This window comes from Anoplopoma fimbria, chromosome 13 (genome assembly GCF_027596085.1).
Source record: "Anoplopoma fimbria isolate UVic2021 breed Golden Eagle Sablefish chromosome 13, Afim_UVic_2022, whole genome shotgun sequence".
Lineage (NCBI taxonomy): Eukaryota > Metazoa > Chordata > Actinopteri > Perciformes > Anoplopomatidae > Anoplopoma > Anoplopoma fimbria.
In genome coordinates this window covers 20,846,305-20,871,206 of record NC_072461.1, presented here as the reverse complement: position 1 = coordinate 20,871,206, position 24,902 = coordinate 20,846,305, and the positions used below count along the sequence as shown (strand labels likewise).

The 24,902-nt window shown below is 44.0% G+C and overlaps 1 protein-coding gene across 2 annotated transcripts in view; it reads right to left on the bottom strand.

Annotated features, from left to right (window-relative positions):
- Nucleotides 1-1,168: 1,168 nt before the first annotated feature.
- mtmr3 (myotubularin related protein 3) overlaps nt 1,169-24,902 on the bottom strand; it is a 26,159-nt gene continuing 2,425 nt past the window's right edge. The window contains exons 3-21 of one of the 2 annotated variants that reach the window (XM_054610320.1): nt 23,666-23,722; nt 22,216-22,305; nt 21,530-21,646; nt 18,609-18,691; nt 17,386-17,552; nt 17,196-17,292; nt 16,759-16,872; nt 15,826-16,016; nt 15,384-15,515; nt 15,097-15,208; nt 13,502-13,697; nt 13,088-13,273; nt 12,667-12,837; nt 11,997-12,142; nt 9,997-11,527; nt 9,765-9,875; nt 9,511-9,599; nt 8,074-8,100; nt 1,169-6,253 (exon numbers count right to left, since the gene is read on the bottom strand). In XM_054610320.1, the coding sequence (XP_054466295.1) occupies nt 6,082-6,253; nt 8,074-8,100; nt 9,511-9,599; nt 9,765-9,875; nt 9,997-11,527; nt 11,997-12,142; nt 12,667-12,837; nt 13,088-13,273; nt 13,502-13,697; nt 15,097-15,208; nt 15,384-15,515; nt 15,826-16,016; nt 16,759-16,872; nt 17,196-17,292; nt 17,386-17,552; nt 18,609-18,691; nt 21,530-21,646; nt 22,216-22,305; nt 23,666-23,668 (3,735 nt within the window). In that variant the 5' untranslated portion in view covers nt 23,669-23,722 and the 3' untranslated portion in view covers nt 1,169-6,081. The remainder of the gene's footprint in view (nt 6,254-8,073; nt 8,101-9,510; nt 9,600-9,764; nt 9,876-9,996; nt 11,528-11,996; nt 12,143-12,666; nt 12,838-13,087; nt 13,274-13,501; nt 13,698-15,096; nt 15,209-15,383; nt 15,516-15,825; nt 16,017-16,758; nt 16,873-17,195; nt 17,293-17,385; nt 17,553-18,608; nt 18,692-21,529; nt 21,647-22,215; nt 22,306-23,665; nt 23,723-24,902) is intronic. The other variant, XM_054610321.1, reaches the window with a different exon arrangement.

Sequence of the window (24,902 nt, the reverse complement as noted above, 5' to 3'; positions counted from 1 at the left end):
CAAACACAAACCACTCAGGCTGAATGTCAGCCCTCATCGCCTGTACATAGTGCAGCCTCAGCTCCTCGTTCAGTAACACATCAACCTGCACTGGGAGACGTCTCCTGCGACAATCCTCTTCTCTTTTTCTGAAACGTGCTTTCATGGGAGGAATCCCACAGTAGAGTTGGTGGCAGGGAGCCTACGCTGATCTACAGATAAAGATAATCTACTTTATGATATGTACTCAAAAGTTGTATATATTGCTGTCTGAGTTTTTATAGATAAAGGGAATAGTCGGCCGGTGAAGCCATGTCTATTTTTATTTAAAAATGAGTTTCTAAAGATGTTGCAGGGAGATTAATGATGTTGTTGGTAACGAAATATATCAACATGTCATTAGAATCTGAAGTTCACGATGATGATGATGATGATGATGATGAAGAGGTCCGAGGAGGCAAGACTTTGCACATGAGATTGGATTTGAACAGGAGTTAAAAGCTTGTTCTTGTTACATGACCAGTCTTCTTTCTTTGGATCAGATGTTTGGTCCTCTTGACTCAATAGCCTTTCAATATATAATTGCTTTGACAAGTCGTTGTCCGGCCATACTTTGTAAAACAATTATTAAGCAATGTTTTGCTCCAAGTGTTCCTTGTGTTGTTTTTTAAGCAAACCTAAGATCAAGAAACATGCAGCTCTGCCTCTGATGCCGGACGTCGTGCAGTCCGGCCGGTCGATGCTGCCTCGGCTTGCTCTTCAGTCCACCGCTGCTGCTACTGATTATGGTACAGATGTCCCGTTCCTGTGCAGTGATTTGAAGTCTAGTAATCGTCAGGGGTCGTCACTGTCTAGTATCGTTTCTTTAGAGCCACAGCAGTGAGCATGACTAACTTAGAGCAGCACTCCTCGCTTTTTGGATCTTGATTCTCTCAGTTGTTCTTTTTTCTGTTATGTATTCACTTGAATTTGCATTCAATTAAGTAGACGTTGATGTTAGACGGTATATTAAGATTTTCTTGATTTTTAGAAATGTATACTGCTACATGCATTAAACATGATTGAAGTGTCTTTCTTCTTTGTGTGTGTGTGTGTGTGTGTTTTCAGCTGCGGATATTCCATCACGCCTCGGCTTTAAATCAGTGAGAGCAGTTATCAGGTGCCGCTAGCAGACCACACAGTAGGTTTATCTAGTTTATTTTTCCTTTAATTCTACAACAATGTAATGCTCTTTAAAGTAAATCCGACAAAACAAAATATTCAGACTGAACAAGGAGCACTTGTTACAGGAAATTGCTATGTACAGCTACACACTCCTCTGACAGACATGAGAAGGTTCAAAGTGCTTATCAAACAGAAAGGGGGAGGGGGAAAAAAGGAGGAAAATCAAACAAAAACACGAGTGATCCCTTCGTGAGAGACCCGTAATAAAACTGCTTGGCACCAGTCTCCACTAAAAAGAGACACACACACGCACACGCACACACACACACACACACACACACACACACACACACACACACGTCGAGTGATCACGCGGCTGTTGCAGTGATCCTCTGATGGAGGATGTCAGCGTGACTGAAGAGAAATACAACATTTGCAGACCAAGAGGAATCCTTGGCAGGAAAAAAAAAAAAAGCACATTAAAGGGATCTGGCGACGTGTTCGATGACCTGTTTACCACGATACCCGACCCTCCCACGCACATACAACCACCAACCATAACGCTTGTCACAATACTGAAAAGCAAAGCACACTTTCAATTTCAGCTTTATTTTGATGCACTCTGTGGCAGTGTCTCTTTAATGACATGTGCAAAAAATAGCCAGTTTTTTTTTTTTTTAGACAATTCACATTCATGGGTTGTTGAACAAGACAAGCTTGGTGCCCCACATGCCTGTGATGGTGGTGAAAAGACAGAGCAAGGATTCATGCTGCCGCCTGTCGATGTGTTTACAGGGAGAGTGAGAAAGCTTTTGGTATTCAAGGGACATTACGCATATTATAGACACGTTTTGTTACCATTTGATAGTCTATATTTAAGAGATCATGAAGCGTTGGCAAATAAAACATTTTGTCAACGCTTACAACAAAGACACTTAGTTTGGGAGGAGCGTGAAGCCTTGGAATAAATCATCTGTTAGTAGGAGCACTGATCTCGACAACAAGCCAGCTTTACTTTACCATTATAAACGTTAGATATAATGTAAATATTCTGGTTGGAGATCAGTTTATATAAATTTCAGCAGATGACAAAAAAACATGGATTAAAGGGTCTGGTCTGGGTTGAACCACATTTTTTATTTACTGCACATTTAATGCAGTAGTACCGTATTAAAGTATTTATTTCTGTAAATTTCTGTAAATATTACATTTACAGAAATGGCAGCAGGTCTCACCTATAAGGGGCAAACTAATTCATATTGTCCATTCCGTTTAAAAGACTGAAGGTCAAGCTTTGAACTGAACACGTTCACCACTTCCACAGGAGGACAGTGAGCAAAACAAACACTTCAAGCCTGTTGTTGTTCTGACCACCTTTAGACATCCAATGAACACTTCCATCATCAGCTGATTCTACCAGCACATTTCAATCCAACAGGAGATCAGGGACAAAGGATCAGTGGTACAGCTGTTGTATGATTCAATAGTAACACACTTTATGCATTTCCTCTGATAGTCAAAACTGCTAAATGAAGCACAGGTGGGCGGTTCTGCTGACCCGACAAGCTGATGATGAGGAAGAAAGATTAAAAGATTGGCAGTCTCAGCAATAAGATCATCATTGAAATGAAAGTCTGTGATTGTGTGCTGTGCCTTTAATTGTCCAGCTGACTAAGGGGGGGTGAAAAAAAATGAAATGATAACAACAACAACAACAACAACAACAAAGGCGATTCTCAATGATGTAAATCTGGAAAGTCACTCAGCTTCTAGAAGCTCAGTGTGAATGTGTGTGTGTGCATGAACAAATGTGTGTACAAAGTAGAGGTAGTGTTTGTAGATGAGTTTCTATGGAGTAATGTTTGTGTGTGTGAGAGAGGGGGGGGGGGTATTTTGGGTTCAGGCTGCTTGTTTTGGACCACCGTTCTCTCAGTGCATAGACGTCTCATTGGCTACAGACACACTCATTTCATTTTCATTCTGACATGTGATCGTCAGAGGTCACATGATGCTGGATGACACCTCTGACTTCACCCCCTTCCCCTCCTAATATGGAAAAGGTTACAGGCCACAAACCTTTCTGCAGTTGTCTGATTTAAAACATAAATGAAATGTGCCGTCGTAGCCACAGATCACAACCATCTCTCATCCCTCATCTCAATAAAACACTGATTACCCTGTGGCGTTTGAATTGTCTGGATTTTAAACAGCAATTCGGCAACAAAACTTTAATAAATTAAATCAAAATAAAGATCGCATTTAAAAGGGAAAACCACTGCAGCATCAAAACAGGACACCCTGCGTCGCTATTTAAAAAAAAAATCCACACACCTGTTATCTTCAACAGGTCGCAAAATATAGTTTTTTTTCTGCAATTAATAAAAGAAAACAAAGAAACCAAAAAAAAAAAACTTTTTGGTGACTAATTAAGTGAGCCACTATTCAAGGATTCTATACATGTTTTTCTTAAATGCTATATAGGTATCTGAATATATTATTTTATTCATTTATTTTACAAAACAATGTGTGTGTGTGTGTGTGTGTGTGTGTGTGTGTGTGTGTGTGTGTGTGTGTGTGTGTGTGTGTGTGTGTGTGTGTGTGTGTGTGTGTGTGTAAGGAGGTCATTGAATGGGTGTTAGGCAGAGTGGGCGTCTCAGTGAAGCTTCTCTAACATGTCTCATGTGGGAGTTACAGACTTTAGAAATCGCCAAGAGCCCTTTCTGTTACCGCTGCACGTCTCTATTTTTCAGCCAATCACAGCGGAGATCACAAGTGAGGTCATAGTCTACTGCAGCCTTGGAAAAAAAATAATTACATTAAATAAAACGAGAGTTGTCTTAGGAGCATTCACATGGAACTTAGATTCAAATTCAAATGTCAAATTTACAACTTTGCTAGTGATTTCCACAGAGAGACTGAAAAGTGAGTGATGTTCAGCTCCCAGTGCCTGCTGGGTAAAAAAAAACCCCAATAAAAACAGGGCTGTTGTGAGTGAGTGAAGGGCATGAAGGTATGGCTGACAGGGGAGGTTACTCTGTCAGTCAGTCTGTGTGTCGGGCACAAATAATCTGCAGCTCGTCGGCCGTCTGACACAAACTGACGACGCCACAGCACATCAGCAGACGCTCAGAAACAGTCTGTCAACGAGGAAGAGCTGAGATCAGCTGTTAAAGGGTCAGATGTTTTAAAGCCTTTTCTACAGATCACTAACTAGTCCTGTTTAAAGACTCACATGAGTGATTCTGTTTAGAATAAAATCTCCTCACTGTGATAAGTATTCAAAAGAAGTAAAGTACTTTAAGAAAAAGAAAAAAAATCCTTAACATCCCGCCTCTGCACTGAATCTCAACACGTTAACACAAACTCAAAAACGTATGCAGACAGCTGCAAATATCTAAGTTGAGATTGAGCCCAGATCATATTTAAAGGGTCAGTTCACCAAAATTACAAAATTGTATTATTATTATTACGGTTTCAGGAAACAGCTGTTAAATATTGGAAAGGAGCACCATCGAATTTTTTTTTTTTTACATAAAAATCAGTTCACTCATATGAGGCGAACTACTCCGACTGTGAAAACAGTTGTATAATGTCTTCCGTGGCTAAGGAGGGTCTTAATAAAGTCTTTAAAAATAACCCTGATGATGTCATTGTGATCTCATCAGGGTCATCTTTCCAAGGATGTGAGACCAAAAACAGAAAGCCTGTGAAGTTTAAACAAGTTGGTGGTAACAAGGTAGGAAGGGAATAGTTTAAAGACACTACTGAGATGCATTATTGGAGCGTGAACCACACGAGGGACTAAAGGTCTCGATTTATCGGCCTCACTCAACTGAATGTGAGTTCAATACTAAACCTGCTGCTTTCGTCCTTTTCTGCACTCTGAGACAAAACAATTAAGTCATTTCAATAATTGAATAGTCAAATTGCACAAAACACCCTTTGGTTTCAGGTTCTCAAATGTAAGAACAAATGCTGTTGTTATTAAACTGAATATCTTTTGCTTTTGGACTGCAAGTTGAACTACACAAGATATATGAATATGTGGCCTTGGGGTCTTAGACATTATAATGGCCATATTTCAGTAATTTATTTAACTTTTGTGATATATAACAGAGAATAAAAATATGAATTGATTAATTGGTCCAATGATCTTGGCAGCATAAATCTCAGAATTGAGATCTCAAAACGTTCTAAAATGAAAATTGAATTCATGTTCAGATACCACTAGAGATAACATGGTTTTGCAAATTAGAGTGAACTGACCCTTTAAAGCTTTGCCTAAACAACATTTGTGAACACCAGCTATCCGTTTCTAAAGCCGAGGGACAGTCTCATGATTGCCGGGAGATTTTCCACGTCTCTACTGATCGAACGTCCTCCAAAGTAAAGAAGTAGTCCGAGCTTTGAGATGATGGTACGTTAGAGTCTGTGGAGAAGCGGGTAAATGATTCAATGGACCCAAGTCCTCCAAGAGACCTCAGCCACACAGTGAGACGACCTCCTCTGCCTGCCTGGTCCAAGGCACCAGGACGTCCATCCTCACTCCTCTGTCCTCGGAGTGCTGTCCCGTCACCGCCACAGACCATCCGTGTGGCTAATGTGCATTTACTCTCACACACACTCTCACACACACACACACAAGCACACACACACACACACACGCACACACACACACACACCACCCCTGTGCACAGCCACCTTTCAGAGCTCTCGGCATCTCACCAACACTTCATTCAGCTCCTCCGCCGCCGCCGTCATCCTCCGTATATACACATTAAATTCCATATCTGCGGCACACACACACACACACACACACACACACACGCACACGCACACACGCACACGCACACGCACACGCACACACACAAAGTACATGGGACATTCTGTGTAGCTCCTGTGCGGCCGGCTGCTCGCCCCGTCCCGCAGCTCTGGAACTCAGTCGGAGCTGGCGGCGATGGGTTTCTCCAGCTCCAGGTCCAGGGGAGCCGGGCTGAGCTTCAGGCTGCCGTAGCAGGTCTTGCAGACGCGGCTGGGCTCGAACAGCTGCTGGCTTGGCACCGGGATCTTCTGGTCGCAACAGCTGGCACAGAAGACGTTACCGCAGTTCCTGCAGGGAGACACAGACGGGTCACTGCTGGACCCTCAGACGGCCTCCTCACACCCACAGTTACCATGCGTCTCCTCTGAATACCATCCGTTACGTTTTTCACCAGGCCCGGTTCTTAATACACGGAAAACTGAGATTTGATTGTCGAAACAATTGATACAAGCCTAGATTTTTTATTAATTTAAGCTTGCCTAAGGTTTATCTAGATCTGTTGTCGGCTCGTTGAGAGCTATCTGAATGAGGATTTTCAACACTTTTCCTACAATTACTTATTTCCAGATACAAATGACTCCATTCCTGAGAGGAAGCAGAAAAAAATTGGGTTATTTTAAACATTTGTTATGGACTGGATAAAGAAAAGAAAGCAGAAAATACAAATTGTAGATTCAGTTGGATTCAAACAATGTATAATTAATTATCATGAATGTATACTAAACTCATTTTGCTTGAAATTTGTCACTATTTCATCTTTGCAGTTCATTCTGCTTGAAGAGAATTGGAAGGCGTTCACTACTTTTTAGGTGGTTTCTTGGCTTGTAGTTAAAGGATGAGGCGAGCAATATTCCAGAACCAACATTGTGTTAGTTGGTAAATCTCTCCAAACTAAGAGTGGTTCCTACTTAAGATGTGAGTATTTACAAAGGGACAAACCAACATTGTTTCTATCCTTTAAGGCTTAAATATTTTTTTAAGTATCTGGGCTATTTTTAGCTGCAGATTTTTATATATATATATATATATATATTTGGAGAACTTGTGTAGTATTTGAGTTTGACTCAAAATGCAATACAATGTGTCAAATGTTTTCAGTAGTTTTGGACAATGGAATAAGATGTAATTCTGATATAAAAAAAATGATAAAACAGATTTTTTAAAAACCCTGATTTCTTCTGTTGTTGTTGCTCCATCTGATTTGAATCCGATCACCTTGGACGCATGATAAGACAGGTGGAAAGAAGACATGAGAGTTTCCCATCAAACCCCACTCCTCCTGTGTTCAGTTCCTCTCTGCGGTGATGCTGCTCTACATGCCGGGTGAGCAGAGGTGCTCTAACACTTTATTATTTAAAAAAACACGTTACCATCACTAGACAGGAAGGCAGGTCACACCGGAGGTTTCAGATACCCATCCATGCTAAGATTAAGATGTAAGGCCATGCTCACACACTTACACACACAGCGCTTCTAACTTCTAATAACAAAAAAAAAAAAAAAAGTCTAATTCCCTCTGAGTCTCCACCCTTTTACACCACCGCCAGGTGGACTGAGTGGTCTCCAGTAGCATGCTGTGCTGCTGGGAGGTGAGATGCAGACGGCTGGTTTCTGGGCAGCATGCTGCCAGGTTGTGTGTAGAGTGGTGGTGGTGGTGGTGGTGTGGGATGTGGGATGGGGTGGGGGATGGAGGGGGTGCTATGTGCTGCTATGGCAGGTGTTGAGTGTTGAGGTGAGGAAGTCCACAGTTTTTTTTTTTTTTTAGATTGGCATTTTTTTCAGTTAACACAACAATCAGCCCTCGACCAATCACAGCCCTCCCACTGACAGCACCTCGCTCACACACAGCCAATCAAAAACCGCTGGATGGAAACACATTGGCTCAGCAGGACGAACACACTCAAGTCAATACATCTCAGACATGAAGAGAGATTTCCCTGAAATACTTTTTCTGACAACTAGAACAGCATGAAGGGAAACCAGATGCAGCAGGGAGGGAGGGGGAGGGGGGGGGGGATTAGGGTGAGGGAGGTGCAGCGATGCCAGGTTAAAAAGGGGTGGAGGGTGGAGGGAGGGGTGGCGGAGGGAACAGGGGAGCCGGATCTCACCAGACCTCCTGGACAGGCTCCCTGCCACTGTAGAGAGGGGCAGACAATGGATAAGAGCTGCCTGAGCAGTGGAGAACACGGAACACACTAAAACACACTTCCTGCTGAAGATGTGTGTGACAAAGTTTATTATCTATAATCTAGAAAAATCTAAAATTGCTACAATTGGGGAAATGGCTGCATTGCTACACCGATGATTCCAGACTTCTGTGTTTTGAATCCATGGCTGAAATAAGATTATTATTTTACAGATTATTGAATACAGCTTTGTCTGCAGAACAGAACACACTGGATGAGCAACGAGACATCCTAATTAATCCTACTCAAATTTCTGACACTTAGTGATTAAATGATGAGGGTGGACAGGGAATGGCCGGACTATTCTAACTAAGGAACCTGATTCAACCGGAATGAAAACAAACGATCGTTCCATTCTATCTTTATGGAGGTCACGTGCTTTCAATCAATCTCCTTAGGGTGTGTGAATGCATCACCATACATCACAACAAACAGCGCTGTCTATTATTCTGTTACATGTATCTCGGACAATATTTTGTTGTTTTTATTATCTACAAAAACATAGAGCTTAAAAAGAGGGGGGATAAATGGGGAAAAAAAGGAAAAACATGATTTGCATATCAGTTGACTATAGGTAAGACTTGACCAATCAGCTTCAACTGTGTAAATTCTCCGTCATGGACACCCTTAAACTCAATCCAATCAACTATAAAAAAAGAGCAGACGACGGTGACATGAGGAAATGATAACACCCGAGGAAACACCAACAGCCGCTACAAATGAATCTCGTTCTGCGCCTCTTAAATCACCAAACGATATCCTGATACTTTGAAGTAGACTTTGAATGGTCATAGTTGTTGAGTCTGTTCAGTTCTGTTATGTCTGGGCACATCAGTGTAGCACGGCAGCTGTATCCAACAAAAACAATCAATCTAATTCAATCTATTTCACTTCTATCTACACTGACACCTTCATAATGTCATCTGGGTTGTCTCAGCTAGGGCTTGAGTCAGTTTATAATAGAGTTTGAAAGCCATTGGGTGTTTACTGGGCAGGTCGGGTGTAATAAAGATAATCAAATTGAATTATCAGGATTGTAGGATTCATCGTTTTTAGAACCATACTAGATTTTGAGATCTGGTCTGCAGAAACGCAAGTGACATGTTTGTGGAGAAGAGGTAAAATCGCAACAGAAAAAGGTCACAAAATGAATTTTAAGACTCATTTAGATGCCGAGTGTGAACTAAAAGCTGCCTGAGCTTAATCTGGACTAGTCTGGATGTATCTGGATACAGAGGGACAAGCTTAAACAGAGGAAACAATCTCTTTAAGCCTCCACAGGACAGACAGGAGAGGTCAATGACAGGGGTAGTGACTGAAGGTTTGAGCTCCTGCAGCCTGATAACCCTCAGTACATACCTGCAGTGATGCTTCCTGGCGGCGAGCCAGAACCTGCTCTCACAGCCGTAACACTGGGCGGCCAAATGGTCTGGGTACCAGCGGGTCACCTGTAACGTACAGCCTCATCTCAGTTCACAGCTCCCATCGACACGAGCAGCTCACCAACCATTAACCCTCATCAACACGCCATTTCTCAGAGAGGTCTGAGGTCCAAACATGCGCGCTACGAACAAGAGTTTGGTTCTTTTCCATTTCTTGACCCGTCTGCTCACCTCGCTGTCCTGCTTGTCCACCTGCTCCCAGCTCGCCTCGGAGAAAAGCTCTGTGCTGCAGCGCGACAAACAGTTGTGGTCCAGGTTGTACTCAGAGTCCGTCATTGAGGTCTGCATGGAGGGAGACACAGAAGATCAGAAGGAGTGTGAAGGAGTTCGTCATGCTCAAGTAACAACTTAAATGTAACCATCCACATCGGCCGGTTGGTGGGTTTCACGGTCTGCATCTTACCACTTCGTCTCCCATGTCTCCGTTGATCCTGTGGGAGCCGGCGTGCTGCTGTTTCTCCAGGCGGCTCCACAGTTCCTGCACCTGCTTCTTCAGAGTCTCCACCTCCATCTGGTGTCCCGCCTCGATCTGCCTCAGCCTCTGCTGGATGACGTCTGTGTGCAGGGTCAGCCCGTCGTCGTCCAGATGGTTGCGGGACGGCTGTTCCGGGCTGATGGCGGCCCGGCCCAGCAGGGCGTGGCACCAGCGGTGGTGGGAGCAGCTTCCCCGCGGGTGGAGGATGAGGGAGTTGCAGCTCGCTAGGGACACCTGTCGACTCAGAGGAACCCTCTCGCCGTTCCCTTTGGCCCAGTGATGTCCGCCGCAGGGCTCCGCGTCGGAGCTGTCGCCGTTACAGAGCCCGTCCCTGCTGAGGTCAGCGTTCACAGACTGAAAGGCACAGACAGAGGGCCGCTTGCTGCCCCCGTTTAAAGTTCTGATAAAGCCGTGCTCGCCCGCCTCCAGTCCTTTCTCCTTCCTGGAGCAGGGCGCTTGGTTCCTGCCGTCACTGCAGGGCTGACGGGTCGGACAAACAGGTGGCGGTGCTGGTAGCTCCGTCCGGATGCCGGCCTCTTCAGTTAAAGTCTCTGTGGAGCTCTCCATCAGCGAGGGCCTCTTATCCAGCAGCTCCACAGGCTCTGAGACTCCGTGGTCAGATTCAGAGTCAGGGCAGGTCTCCTCATCCACATCTGGCTCTTCAGGTGACCTGTCCACAAAGCCGTTAGTTATAGTTCTTTGGGCTGCAGGCTCATCTGAGCCGGACTCACTGGGTCCATGTGCAAGCTCCTCCTGTACCGAGGAGTCCTCTACATCCTGCTTCTCCAGACCCTCTGGTGACTGAGTCACCTCAGCTGCCTGTTGATTTAGCTCCTCAGCCATCTGTGTGGGCAGAAGGGGAGACACGTCATCCTCCTCAGCCTCCATCACGCCATTTACTGGATGGTGACCGTTAGCAAGAGCTTCTCTCTGCATCTCGGCCCCGTTGACCTCAGCGCACTGATCATCCTCTTCAACCTTTGCTTCTTTCTCTGACTCAGTGTCAACGGTGTCAGGGACATGTGTGACAGCAGCACTTCTCTCTCTCTGAACATCTGCTCCCGCCTCCTCCTTAGTGGCCTCCTGAAGTATGTTCTCCATTTGGCTCTCCGCCACGCCCACCGCCACAGAGAGCTCCGCCTCCTCTGCCTCCTCTCCTGTTGCTGCTGCGCTCACAGAGGCTTCCTGTCGGATCTCAGCGTTCGGGCCCCGGGGCTGCGGGCTGTCTTCCAGCTCAGAGTCCACTCCGTCTGGGTGAGGCCCCACTCCGTTAGGCCGCGCCTCCTGATCCGGGTTTGCCCCTCCATCGGGCCCCACTGCCATGTTGAGCTCCAGAGAGCGCCGGTGGTCTTGCCACTTCTCATTGAGGCTCGGGTCACTGGAGCGGCGGTTGGGAGCCAGAGAGCTTCCCAGCTCACATGCACTGGGCAAGTTGTCGAACGAGCGCGTCTTCGTGCGTCTGAGGGGCAAACAAAGGAAGAATTATGCTCAGGAGACAGCGTTTCATTACATAATAATTAGTCAGAGTGTTTAACACCCTGTGATGAATCTGCAGCTGCACACATAATCATTACAAAATGTTAAGTCAACAAATAAATCACATCAGTCTCATCAAAACAAGAAAAATGCAGCACAAACACAATGAAAGAGAAGCATTCAGACCTCTCTTTAACTTAAGATTATGCAATCATTGAAACAAAATATTTTCCTGCTGCTCTCCTTTGGTGGTGTGACTGTCATGAGACTCAAGATAAGCACAGCATCAAAAAACTGTATCTGTGACTGCGAGGGCCCGAGCAGAGAAAAGTATCTATGCAGTGGTGTTGAAAAGCCGGGGCCCGCCTGGCTGTGGGAGTCCTCGACCTGTGTTTGTCTTACATGAGGGAGGAAGACAGAGGGGGGGTCAGGTGCCAGCGCGCCAGGCTCACCTGCCCAGGGGCGCGTCCTCAGGGTTGCCACCAGGCACAGGATACGGGGCGCACGAGTCATCTGAGGGGGTGGTGGGGGAGGAGCTGGGGAGGTAGACCGCCGTCCACAGCATCAGGTTGCGTACGTGACACACTGGGTGGAGAACCTGCAACAACAGCTGCAAACTTAACTTGGTGTAACCAGAGGAAAGAAGGGAAATGGCAAATAATAGTAGCAAAATAATCTGGAAATAAATCATTTAAGTCTGAAACACCTAAAAAAATATAAACAAAACACTTATGTGGATATTTAACAAGAAAAACTGAATGCTAATGAGTTCTGAGAATTAGATTTTCCCCTCTTGGTAAGCGGAGAATATTTGTGGTTGTGAAACCCACACACATACAGTGCAAACACAGAAACAAGAGTCACCACAAAAATGCAATTCTCACAGGCCAAAACTAATTAGCGTAAAACATCCAAAGAGACATTTGGAAATGCATTGCTCTGGGGCTCATCTTTCTCAGAATGCATTTGAAGAGCTTGCTGTCTCAACCTGTAGGATTTGGAAACGCAGTCCTGGAGAGGCTTGAATTATTTTCATCCTTCGCCTTCTAACCAAAACTAGCAGTATCCACTTCTTAAAGGAATTTAGCCTCAACACTAGACAGTGATAGACAGAGGACGTACTGTCTCGGAGTGGGAGGAGTACAGCATGTTCCTCAGCGGGCGGTTGGCCGGTCTCAGCAGGGACCAGGTGGAGCAGGTCCGCTCCTGAACGTGGCGGTCCTCCCTCTCCTTGCCGCTGTTACACAGGAAGGTGCCGAACAGACAGGAGTAGGTGTGCTGCACCAGTTTCACCTGCGTACACACACACAAACTGACATGTAGAGGCTTGTACACACACTTCAGGTATGATAACAGGAGTTTCCCAGTACGACTTATGAACACAGCAGACTGTAACACGATCAGAAAGAGACATGAGTACACTGAATCAGAGACAAGCCATCTCCTTTACTGCAGATGACCGCATTCTAAAGCATCTAATCTCAGGAATCTCTCAGACTTCACTAGTTCTGTTTGAAATCAGATACCAAACATTTTTACGCACCAGGAAGGCCTCGTTAAACTCAAAGGAGCATGGGAACTGCCTCTGCAGCTGGTGAACACAGTCCAGCCACTGCAGGAAGACCGGGCAGCGCTCGTTCACGTCCTCAGAGTTTTCTCCGTGGCCGCAGCGGTCGGCGAACTTGTGGCCAAAGTCAAGCCAATCAGTCTCCACCAAAACCTGGAAGCCCTGCACGAAGACGTCACAAGATGTTTGACTCAATGAAATGTGGCTTTAAGATAGCGTGACACTTTTAGACAAAAGTTGCATTGGAAATATCACAACTACTACATATATATAATGTCAACGTTAGGAGAGTTTACATGGGAACAAACCCCCAAAATTAAAATGAAAAATGCTAACAAAAAGGTGGTAAGGGTTGGTGATGGAACTGAAAGAAGAAGAAGTCTTCTGTACCTCAATAGTGCGGTAGTAAGGGTCCAGCAGCAGCTTGGACAAAGCAACGATCTGAGGTGTGCGGTCCCAGCCGTCAGAGCAGTGCACCAGAACGGGCCTGTGGTCTCTGTCCACAGCGTTGACCACCAGCAGCGCCGCCTTCAGCAGCAGCGACAGGTGCTGCAGCCACTTGGTGCTCTCCAGTGCAGAAAGCCAGCTGCAGGAACACAGACATAAAAAAAATAATCAGAGGAACTCAAATGCCTTATCCAGGTAGACAGCACACATGTCATATAGGGACAAGTACAAAGCATGGACGAGTGCCACATACCACAGCAATAATAGCTTCATATTGTTGGCAACGCCCATCAACTGTCTCTGACTTTGTATAGCTAAGAGCACAACTATGATGTAAATGTGTTATTATACTTCTTAATCATTTTCATTTAAGAGAAAAAGTGAAGTAAAAAAAAAAAAAGGCAAATTGTCCTGATGTAAGCCTGTATTAACATTATGGTTTTAAAATATGCAGTAACCTTTTTTGGCCACTTGGGGGAAGTAAAAACCAGCTGTGAACAAACAACATATCCCCACCTTTTAAGTTGATATGCCACACGCGTAAGCAAACACTAATAAACGATATCTGACTCTTTAACCGCTAAGTAGTGATCGATGTTCACTTTGTCTGTCGTTTGGTGAGCAGGTGGCGATTATAGCAACTTTAAGCATCAATTTCAAGGAAACAAGCTCTGCTCAACACCAAACGACAGACAGACAAAGTTGGCAGATAGAGAGCTAGCGAGATTGTGCTAGAGATCAAAAATGACACGACATGCAAACACCTTGACCAACTTCAATTATGAGTAAATGTTTCACTTGCCTTATCTTATCTGGGTTATTATCATAAGCATCATGTGTGTTTTGTATTGTCTATAAAACACAGAGCTTCCGTGAGAGAGACAGACAGTCTACGAATTAGTTCCATCGTGCTTTGTGAACTGGCCAGCGTCTGGAGGCCAGGCCTCGACACATGGGGCTCCAAATGAATGTCTCTTATCACGACGGAGGGTAAAATGAAGCGACCTGGCTCAGGATAATCCGGCTGTAATGGATGGATGCTTTGTAAACTGATTCAACATATTTGAGTTTGGCTTTTGACAAATGACAACAATAGTACAAAATGTGTGCAACCCGTTATTTTTTCGCATAAGCACCATTTAGTGTGCAAAAGACACAAAAAGACACAAATAAAGAAAGTACAAAAGTATATGTACATGTACTGTATGTTTGTGTAAAAAAAAGCTGAGTAAGGATCTGGAGTCGGGAGGATTTTTGTCTGTTTTTGTCCTCTGATTGGATCTCCTAATCACAACAACGCTCTCTTAAGCCAGAGCGATTCAATTAGACCATTGTAGCATTGAGTCTAGGAGTGCAGACAGAAAGAAATCCTCCACTTGGGGGTGGGCCCGGCTTTCTAAATCAGGCACAGATGTATAGCCTTTACTGAAACTTACAGCAAAGTTTTAAGTTTAAGAGCTTTAGCCTGCAGAGCTTTAAAGTTACGACTATTGGAATTCAGAGGCACTCCTGGAGGCGTTAAAAAAACCAAAACGTACTTGGCTGGATCAGGCATCTGAGTGCAGAGGAAACGCAGAGACTGGAAACTCTTGCGGATGGAGTGGATGTTGGCCATTCCCATAAACACCACCTCACAGTTGGGATAGTACTCTGGAACAGGACGAAAAAAACAATGGTTAAAAAAGAACAAAGAAAACTAAAGGTGGTGGAGCGTTTAATTTTAGCACACGGAACAATCACATTTGCTGTGAACTGAGCTCCTGAATCCTCAGCACCCATTGACCTAATTCTGCTTGTAACCAGTGACTGGGCTGAGAAGACCTACCTGGGCATTCACAGCCTCCACCTTTGGCCCTGTTAGCTACGGCAGCAGCATAGGACCGGGCGTCCAGGATCAGTAACTTGTGGGGCTGGGTGGCCAAAGTCTCCACCTCTGAGCTGTGGGTCATGGAGGATTCTGATACAGACATAAAACACAGCAAAATTATCTCTCAGTGCAGGTTGTATGAATGTACGGCTGGTGGGTATGGTGGAGTTCATTAACACATTCAAAAGGTCCAAATAAACTATGAAGACATGAATAGGTTTCATCCAGGCAGAATCTGTTTAAGTCTGCTGCTTCAGACAAGCCCTGACAGGTCGTATTGCACAACGGCATCTGCTGTTCATCCAGATAGAAAGATATTGTGGTAACATCCTTCCAGCTGGAAGTGTGTGTGTATACAGCGTGTCAGTCAGTAAGCGGGTGAGTAGGGCTGAGCTCTTACCAAAGTCGGTGTCGGGCAGGACCGTGCCGTTGGAGTAGCCCCCGTTGGAGAGGTGTTTGCGGGAGCTACCGTCCACGGCGCAGGCCTTGGCGATGGACTGGACCAGGTGCTCGTCATCAGCGTTCCTCCAGCCCCACCAGCTGACCTCTGGCTGACCGCAGCGGGCGATCACAGCTCCAGTGGTCTGGTGCCTATGTGGGGCGGGGTGAGGAGGTCGACAGAGGGGAAGTTAGCCAAAACACGAGAGAAATTAAGAGAAGACTACTGTGGTTTATTTCATCTGGGCTATAATCTTATTTTTATAGAAAGAAAATTATATTCACTGCCACAGTATGCCAAATACAGTAATACAGAGATGTTGGTTATGACATAATTTACCATCTAACCATTATCCATTTCTCTTGCACAACAGTATATATATATATATGTTGTTTTTTTTACTTTTCTTACATTTTTTAACCAAAACACAAAGCTTTGTCTCCTATTTTTTTTTTTTTAGGTGCTGTGATGCCCAAAACAGGCATACAAAGTTGCCATTTCTGGTATGAGATGTTTTCCAAAAACAAAAATCTAAGACTCTGGAGCACGGTATATTAAATACAACAACCATAATTCACTGAAGCCATGACTTGGCAGTTTTTTTCATTAATTAAGTCAGTGGTCTTGGTCATGTTGACAAACTCTGAATAGACTCAAATTGACAAATGTAGCTAGGAGGGTATAATCCATTAGTAATTGGCTGTATGCTGTTGTTTTCTAAACAAAAGTAAACTCTGTCCACAGTGACACTTATATTGAGCCATAAAGATGCTATCTGAAGATGATTATATGACAAAATCCAAAGTGCCAATCAGCTCACGAAAAGAAGGCTTTTTTTATTTCGGCGTGGCTGTAAACACGTTTGACCTTCGACCTTGATTCAAACACACGGACCTATAAACCACAGAAGGAAACCTCTTCCAGGAGCGGAAGGCTGCCACATTCTCCAGCTCCTTGTCAGTGATCCAGGCTGGAACCAGGAGCTGCTGAGGATAGCTGGGGCACAGCCTGGCAGAGCAGAGGGACAGGGAGAGCAACCATTTAACAAAGTACAAAGTGCAAGCACCAAAGGGCTGTGATGGCTCAACTAAAGCCTCCGTCTACAGACACCTAATCCTGGGCCGGGCTCTTATCGGCCCAGGGTGCAGCACCAGTGGAGTACAATAACACAAACACCCACTGTCTCACACACACACACACACACACACACACCCACACACACACTGGACCTGTGCTGTTTGCCAATGAAAGCAAAGAGCGGATCTATCTTCCAGCTGGGAGTGATGGACGTCAACACAGCAGCAGGCGTCCTGAATGAGAGCTACTATTACCTAAACTTGCTGTTGATGTCAGATATCCTCCAGGCGTTTTGTGTGTCAAAGCCCATCCTCTCCACCTCGTTCTTGAACCAAGAAGTCACGTGTTCGCCTGCAGAGAGCAGAGATGTCTGATAACACCAGAGGGGAGCAGAGGTTTCTACTGGGGTTATGTGAGGACATGCAGAGAGAGACTGTAGGGTACCTGGTCTGCAGAGCTCGCCGTGCTGCTCCTTCTCGCCAGCGTACACCTCCATGCACCAGGCGTGGAAGGCGAAGGAGAACAGGTCCTCCAGGCGAGAGGGAGGGCGCACTACGACGTTCAGGCGTTTCAACCACTCCTGACACTGCTCAAAGGTGGAGAACTGACACCTGCGGATCAAATCAAATATTACAAAATCACATAAAGCATGCTCGTCCATACGCATTGTGTTCCTCCTACGGAAAACTCAACATTGTCAAGTCTGTAGCTAAATAGATGTTAATAATGAATGTGGTCTTGTGATCAGTTCTTAAAATAAATAAAAATAATTGCTGTTTTCGAGCTGCTTGAAGCTTCCTTCAGAACGCTGACGTTCAATTTCTAAATCAACATTCGAATGCTGTGCAGTTCTCTTTTCTTTTTTTGCATGTATATTCATTCTGTTTAATCCCGGCATTTCTGCACAGTTGATGATGAAGATTATGCAACACTAATCATAATATTTATTCTGCAGCGATGCACAATGACTTGTGTTTCAGGTTCAGGGTAAAGCCGAATTCAAAGCTTCATTTGAAAACCTGAATAGAAGCTTGGATGTTAAAAAAATGACATTCGGCTCAGCTCTCGTTGTTTTATTTACCTATATTGTTCTATTTTTATTTAGCAGGAACACTGCTCTCACCTGAGCTTTACCTTCAATGTGTGATTAACACCAATTAATCGACTGTAATTCGTGTTGACAGAAAGCGAATTCCCCAAAGTGTTAAAGAGTGAAGGTCTACTAGAATATAAACCTTTACAGTTGACGGATATTTCACCATGTTACTGACAGATTGAGTAATTCTGTCGGTGTTCTACACAAACAAACTTCATTTCATCAGTCAAACATACAGTTTATGTCTCTAGGATTCCTCTGTTACCTTTGTAGTGTGTGCCATGTTTTGGTGGTAACCATAGCAACCTAAGCCTTATGGCTTAGACCTTTCAGCTAATTGTAACACCTATACCATCCTGCGTCTGGACTTCTGTGAGAAATGTCAGGATAAACGCTAGTGATTTTTATTTATTTGGTGTTTTCTGTAACTTTTTGCCCAGAACATCACACGGATGTCCTCCATATTGTTAAGGAAAAAGCGTTATTCTAATTCAAGTTTCCTATAGCTTTAACAAAGAGGAGGTAATAGAAGGAATGACTTTAGGTTGCAGGAGTGTGTAACTGGTCATACCTGACGACTTTACTGTCCTTACAGGTGACATGAAGCTGGAACATATCCCGACACTCCACGTTCTCTATGAGCTGAAGAGGAACCTTTGGAGAGAAAGAGTGGGAACATCAACTCTACACCCAGTCACACTTTGATAAAATGTTAAATAGCATGATGAATACATCAGAAATGTACCCAAACACATGCAGTCAGTACAAGTAGTGTGGTAGACTGCAACTGACAATCCATTTAGTAAATTAGTGGTGGTCTAAAGTAGAACTCCTTCACGCACAGAATCAGCCACATGTGCTGCATTATCACGTTTTAATTAAAATACTTAATTGTATGAAAAAAAAAAAAACACCTTTCAGCCACATGCTGTCACACGGATTACTTGTCCAGGTGCATTTCCATTAATTTTTCACATCACATCTCCCTGAGCTCTGTTAATATACATTATCTTCTTAACTTTAAGTGTTGGAGCACAAAAACACTCAACATTAGAACCAGGAGAGCCTGTATCTGTATTTCCTGTTTGGCCCAGAGCTACAGTCTTATCTTTTATAGGCAAATACCATCCAAATTACAAAAGAACTGTCATGTGCTTATGACTTAAGAGCATACTTTGAATACTGCAGGGAAATACCTATGCTGCTTTTCACTAAGCTCTGTTAATTAGCTAAGAGCAGTGTTCAGCAGCACGGAAGGGTTTTTAATAAAAAAGGTGTGGCTCAAGCTGCTGTTCACACACAGTCCAGAGCCATGCACGATTGGCAGCCAGTCAATTAGCAGGTCAATCGCCCCGATTGGCAACTTCGCCGCTTTATTTCACAGCTCCAGTGTGATAAATTTGGGATACATTTTTGCCCACACATATTCTTTGCACCTGGTGTTGAACAGGACGAATGAACAGGATTCTGCTCCTCCAGGCACCAGCCGGTTAACAGACACACACACACACACAAATTATACACACAAGTCAACCACTCGGATGCAGCTCGGCTGAGTACTTACTGACACCTCACAACAACAACTCTATCCAAAACAAAACAGAGAGAAGTATAATGTAAGTGATGCACGTTGATTTGTAACTATCTTCTGTCGACACTTCCAGATGTTCGAGCATCCTGCTGGCACAACATAATTCCTGCCCTCTAATCTACATCCCCAATATGGACGCCACCAAAAATTCCTAGGCTGCTTGTTAACGGCCTCTCGCTCTCTCGCAGCACCTCCCACCCCGTCTCTGTGAGCTCTGACAACTCTGCCATGAAATGCAGATGCCTCGTCAACCCGTCCAAATATGTGTGAAGAGAACGTTGGCTCTGCTCGTGTGAGCCCAGAGAGGCTGTGGGTGAGCCAAGAACCGGGGGCTCATTAAGGTCCAATTAACCTCTGCAGAATGTGACGGGCAGCCAGAACACGACAGGAACCAGTCAGATGGAAGCAACCATCAGAAGCACTGAATAAATCCTGTACATAAGAAGGTTTGATTAACTGAATATTTACATGTAATTAAATGGATCAGTTTGAGGCAATGCCCATATTTGGGATTTGGTATTGTTCCTGTATTCAAACTATATAAAGTAACTGGGAGAAAATACCTGAAAAATAGGGAATGCCATGAAATGTAGATGGGAATTGAAGCTTTTAGCAATGTTTTTACTAAAACAGTCGGGAAATTCTGAGCACTACTTGGGACTATTAAGAGGCTCCGAATGTGTGCACTATTGGGTATTTAGAGCTGCAGGATGGTGTATGTGGAACAAATAAACTACACCAGCTGAATTCATTGTAATGAAGTCAAATGTAACCCAGTGCAGTGTCTCAATGATGTGTTTTAGTCGCTTTGGAACAACACAGCCATTACTTGATTACTGTCTTTTCGTGGGATTTGTTGACAATAAGGATCCCTTATGGTTGTAAGAAATAAGTTTCACTCATTTTTAGATAACAAGTTTTTAGGGAAGGAAGTGAAACAGCCAAAAGCTTTCCCCATAGCTCATGATTTGTCGTTGCACAACTTTCCTGCTCTCTCACATCAGAGGCAGAACGGCTTGGTGATCTGAACATAACATGTGCTTTTCCTATGACATTTGGAGTGAGGCTTCTTGGTCAAATTAAGGCAAATGCTTATAATAGGATGGAAATAGAATATGAGAGATAGTACACTTAACATAAGGGATGGCACACTTCATTTTTCTAGTACCACTATCCCGTGTAACCCTGCAGTCCACAATATAGAACATACAGTATGAATGTATATCTATTTATATGTAGGTTATTATGTTTGTATGTGGTGTGCCATTAGGTTGTAAGAAGTAATAGTTGTCTAAATCGTAGAGTATTAAAAAGTGTTTAAATAAAATAAAAAAATCTGTTTAGTGAACATGTTTTCAGTGGCAAATAGGGAAGTTTTCATAGAAAGTGGCTCCACTTGGGCAACAAGGTCAGTCTCTCTTTCTTAACATGGTGAAAAGAGACAGAGAGAGAGAGAAAAACAGAGAGAGAGAGAGAGAGAGAGAGAGAGAGAGAGAGAGAAAGAAAAACAGAGAGAGAGAGAGAGAGAGAGAGAGAGAGAGAGAGAGAGAGAAGGCGTGACTGTTATGAATCCCCTGTGGAACCACTGCAACCAAGGCAACAGCAAGTGTGGAGAGAGAGAGAGAGAGCAGAGCGGGCGGGCGAGTGTAAAAACAGAGGTGATGAGGAGTCACGAGGCATGTGCTGCCAGTGCAGATCAGCTCTGAATGGCCTGGTCACCACAGCGCCGACACAATGGCCCTGACTCTGCCCATTCACATGGCATTAACACACGCTTTCACCCCGCTTCGAGGGGGAGACAAAGTATTTCATTCTTCAGTTATGTTGAGCTGTGCGAGAGACATTCTCTGATCAGATCTGACCTTGAAGCTCGTCGCTCAATTTTTCAAAAGATAACTTACGTTGACAACGGACTCTTTGAACTTGATGTGTAGGCGGTAGTTAGACATCGCGATGATGGCATCCTCTGCTCGCCCCACATACTCTGTGAACTCCCCATGCAGCTCAGGAAAGGGCACCTAGCAACAGCAGGAGATAAAACATGTCATGCAAACTGTAGAGTCACACAGCTCAGCATATCTATATGCAAAGAGAGCTGTTATTTGGTTGATTGTTTAACGAGATCAGGTCAGCATGACTATTTTGGAAGTTGTATCGACCTATTTTTACCACATTTGTCGGGCACAGTTATATATTTTACTGTTGAAGGTAAATATATGGTTTTAAAGTATAGAATATAACACCATTTTCCACAGCGAGAACTTTTTCCATAAAAAACTAGTGAACTTTTTATAGAACCCAGCATTTTTTTTTTTTTTTTTAAAAGGGCTCATGACCATTTAGGCCTCGAAACATTATGCAACACGTATGCAGTACTGAACTTCACAGATTTTAGATTACAGCCCTCCAGATATCACTTGACTTTTGAGACTTTGCTTCTGAGACTGGTCAAACTGAAAGTGAGCTTAAGTCACATGTGGTCACAGTGGTTATGTAACTGATTACAGAGGAGAGACTCACCCACATATAAACACAGGTTAATTGGTGTTGTTTTTTTACAGCACAAGATAAGCAGCGACTTCCTCACCTGCATGTTTTCTTCCTCCAGAACGGGGGACTTCTTGGGGAAGATCTGATTGGCCTGGATGCACTCCAAGCTCTGCTGCCCCTCCTCCTCCTGCAGAGAAAAGGGTCAGATTACTCTTTACTGAACTAGTATCAACTTCAACAACCGCAACCTTCTTTCAGTCATATCTTTTTGTCTGGTTTTACTATGGCTTTTAAAACTTTTGTGCAGGGAAGACTGGCTGAGTATTTCTATTTTCTTTCTTGTTTTTATGTACACAAACACATGCATTCACAGCTTTGACAACTAAGCTGCATTGTAGGAATTGTTTGGGCTGTTATATCCTCACTAAAGACATTTTAGTCGTCGTTTTGGGGGGGGACATGAAGTGCTACGTCTTCACTTTGCCTACATTTTCCCAGCTTTGATTAATTGCCTTTCACATTAATGTCAGAAAAGGAAGTGTCACAACACTTGTTGTAACAGAGAGGTGATTTAAAGCCAGCTTGACGGAGCTGCATTTACGCGGCTTTGCGTGGCTGTCTTCTCCTTCCCACCCACACTGTGATGTGCAACCCAGGCTAATTTACTATAATCACCCCTTGTGCAACAAGCCACAGTATAACAGATGCCAGAGTCGCCCTAAAACTAGAAATAAACAGGGTCATTCATTTACAGGAGACACTGAAAAGAAAGGAGGGCCTAAAGGAAATATCTGGTTGGCAAAAATCAAATGATGGACATTTTTCATTTAAAGGCAGTTTTCATCAACAGGCTTTCATGGCGCCCAAATGTTTGAGGTCACAGTAGTCTTATGCAACATATTTCACAGAGGGTGCCTCTCAGTGGGGAATGCGAGGCATGGATATACAAGCAGAGTCAGGGATTTTTCCTCAAAGGCAAACTGTTGGGGAAAAAATGGCCTTGTGTTGACAGACATCAACAAGAATCTATGGGCCGTTTGGTCCGGAGCAGAGTTTAGTCCGAAATGTTGTGCAAAGAAAGATTAAAAGGTGGTCGAAAGAGATGGCAGATAGCCGCAGCACATCCAGCGGGATGCTGACTCAGCATGAGCCGAGCTGATACACACATTGGCCATGGCTGGAGAGGCAGCCTGCTGAGGCCAGCCGGGGGGCAGCCGCCAACCAAAAACTCACTCACACACACACACACACACACACACACACACGCACACACACACACACGCACACACACCGTTCAACGGGCAACACATCCGATCCAGTGGTTATGTCATGATGCGACGATAGGACACTAAAAGCTGCCCTGCTTAGACAGCAGCCTTCGAGGACCTTTGACACCATTGCAGCTGATTTGACTGTCTGCTTCCTGGTAAACAGAGCTGATTAAAAGTGAAAATCAATGGAGAGTTTCCGATTCTGCAGAATGCACCCCGGCCACGGGACACACAGCAGCTACTGTCCAAAGCATGCAAGAACTAAAGGTACTTTACCATGGCCCCTGTGAAGGAGTGCGGGTCACCCAACAAGGAATTCCTGCCCAGACCAGTCTGTACAGGAAGAACACAGAATGTTAAAAGGTTATTCAGGCAATAAACATGTAAATGATATATGGTGCAGAAAATGTGGATCATTATCCTCTTGTTTGTGGTCTGATCACAGTTTAAACTCAAGATTTTCATGTTAAAATGTATTAATAAATAAAATAATACATGATTTTTTTTCCTCCTGCCCGAGATGAGCCATCATGCAGCCATAACCACTGTGACCGTTATTGTAAAATATGGAGTCTATGGATCTATAGAAACAGAATTCATGAAGTAAATACCACGTTGGTTATTCTGTCTCGTTATCTGCACTAATTTCAGGTCAGTCAAGGGGAATTGTGTAACTGTTTTTTCTTGTCACACAGCTCATTTTTGGAGCGTATCACTATTGACGACTGGTTTTGAAATTCAATAGGTTTATCACGTAACGAAAGAGTTGAACGACAATCTTACACAGACGGTTTGCTAAAAATGAATATGAAACTTCAAATGAATTACTGTTAATGTTTACAACAACATGCAGAGAGATGGTTATGGTTTTACAATGTAAGTTTATCTGGGCCTAAGGCACCAACCACAAACTGCAAAGTCCTTGATTCGATTACAGCCGGGGCCCATCATTGCATGGCATTACCGATCCTCTCTCGCCACTCGATTCTCTTCTGAACACTGTGTGTCCCCAAAAAGATAAACGTTCAACATCTAAACAATGTAATTCCAGTGTTTGTAATCACCACCTGCCTTACCAGTTGCCCCAAAAGAGCTCATTTTGAGTCTTCTCTGGATGAAATTACTACCAGGAAATGATAAACCAAACTAAACAACCTCCTTTATACTCATTTGCAGTACCTCTGTTGGTATATTTAGACTTCATGCGGACAGATTTTCAAGTTGTCCTCAAGAAAACCTATGCAGGGAGTGGCTGGATTTCAAAGGCTAGTGCAAAATGCTGAAATATTGTATTTGTGATATTGTTCGCAAGCATCAGGATGTGTAAATACTTTCTCAGAGAATGGAATAGCCAATGAACTGATTGGGCAGGCATGTTCAAAACATTCAACAGCAAATCAATTCACATGAAATGGCACTACAAGGGAAGGCTCGGCTAGCAATGGCAGGATTTAGGCCTTCAGTGAAGCTTATATTCAGTTGCACCAATTATGGCAAAGAGGGCAAAATGTAC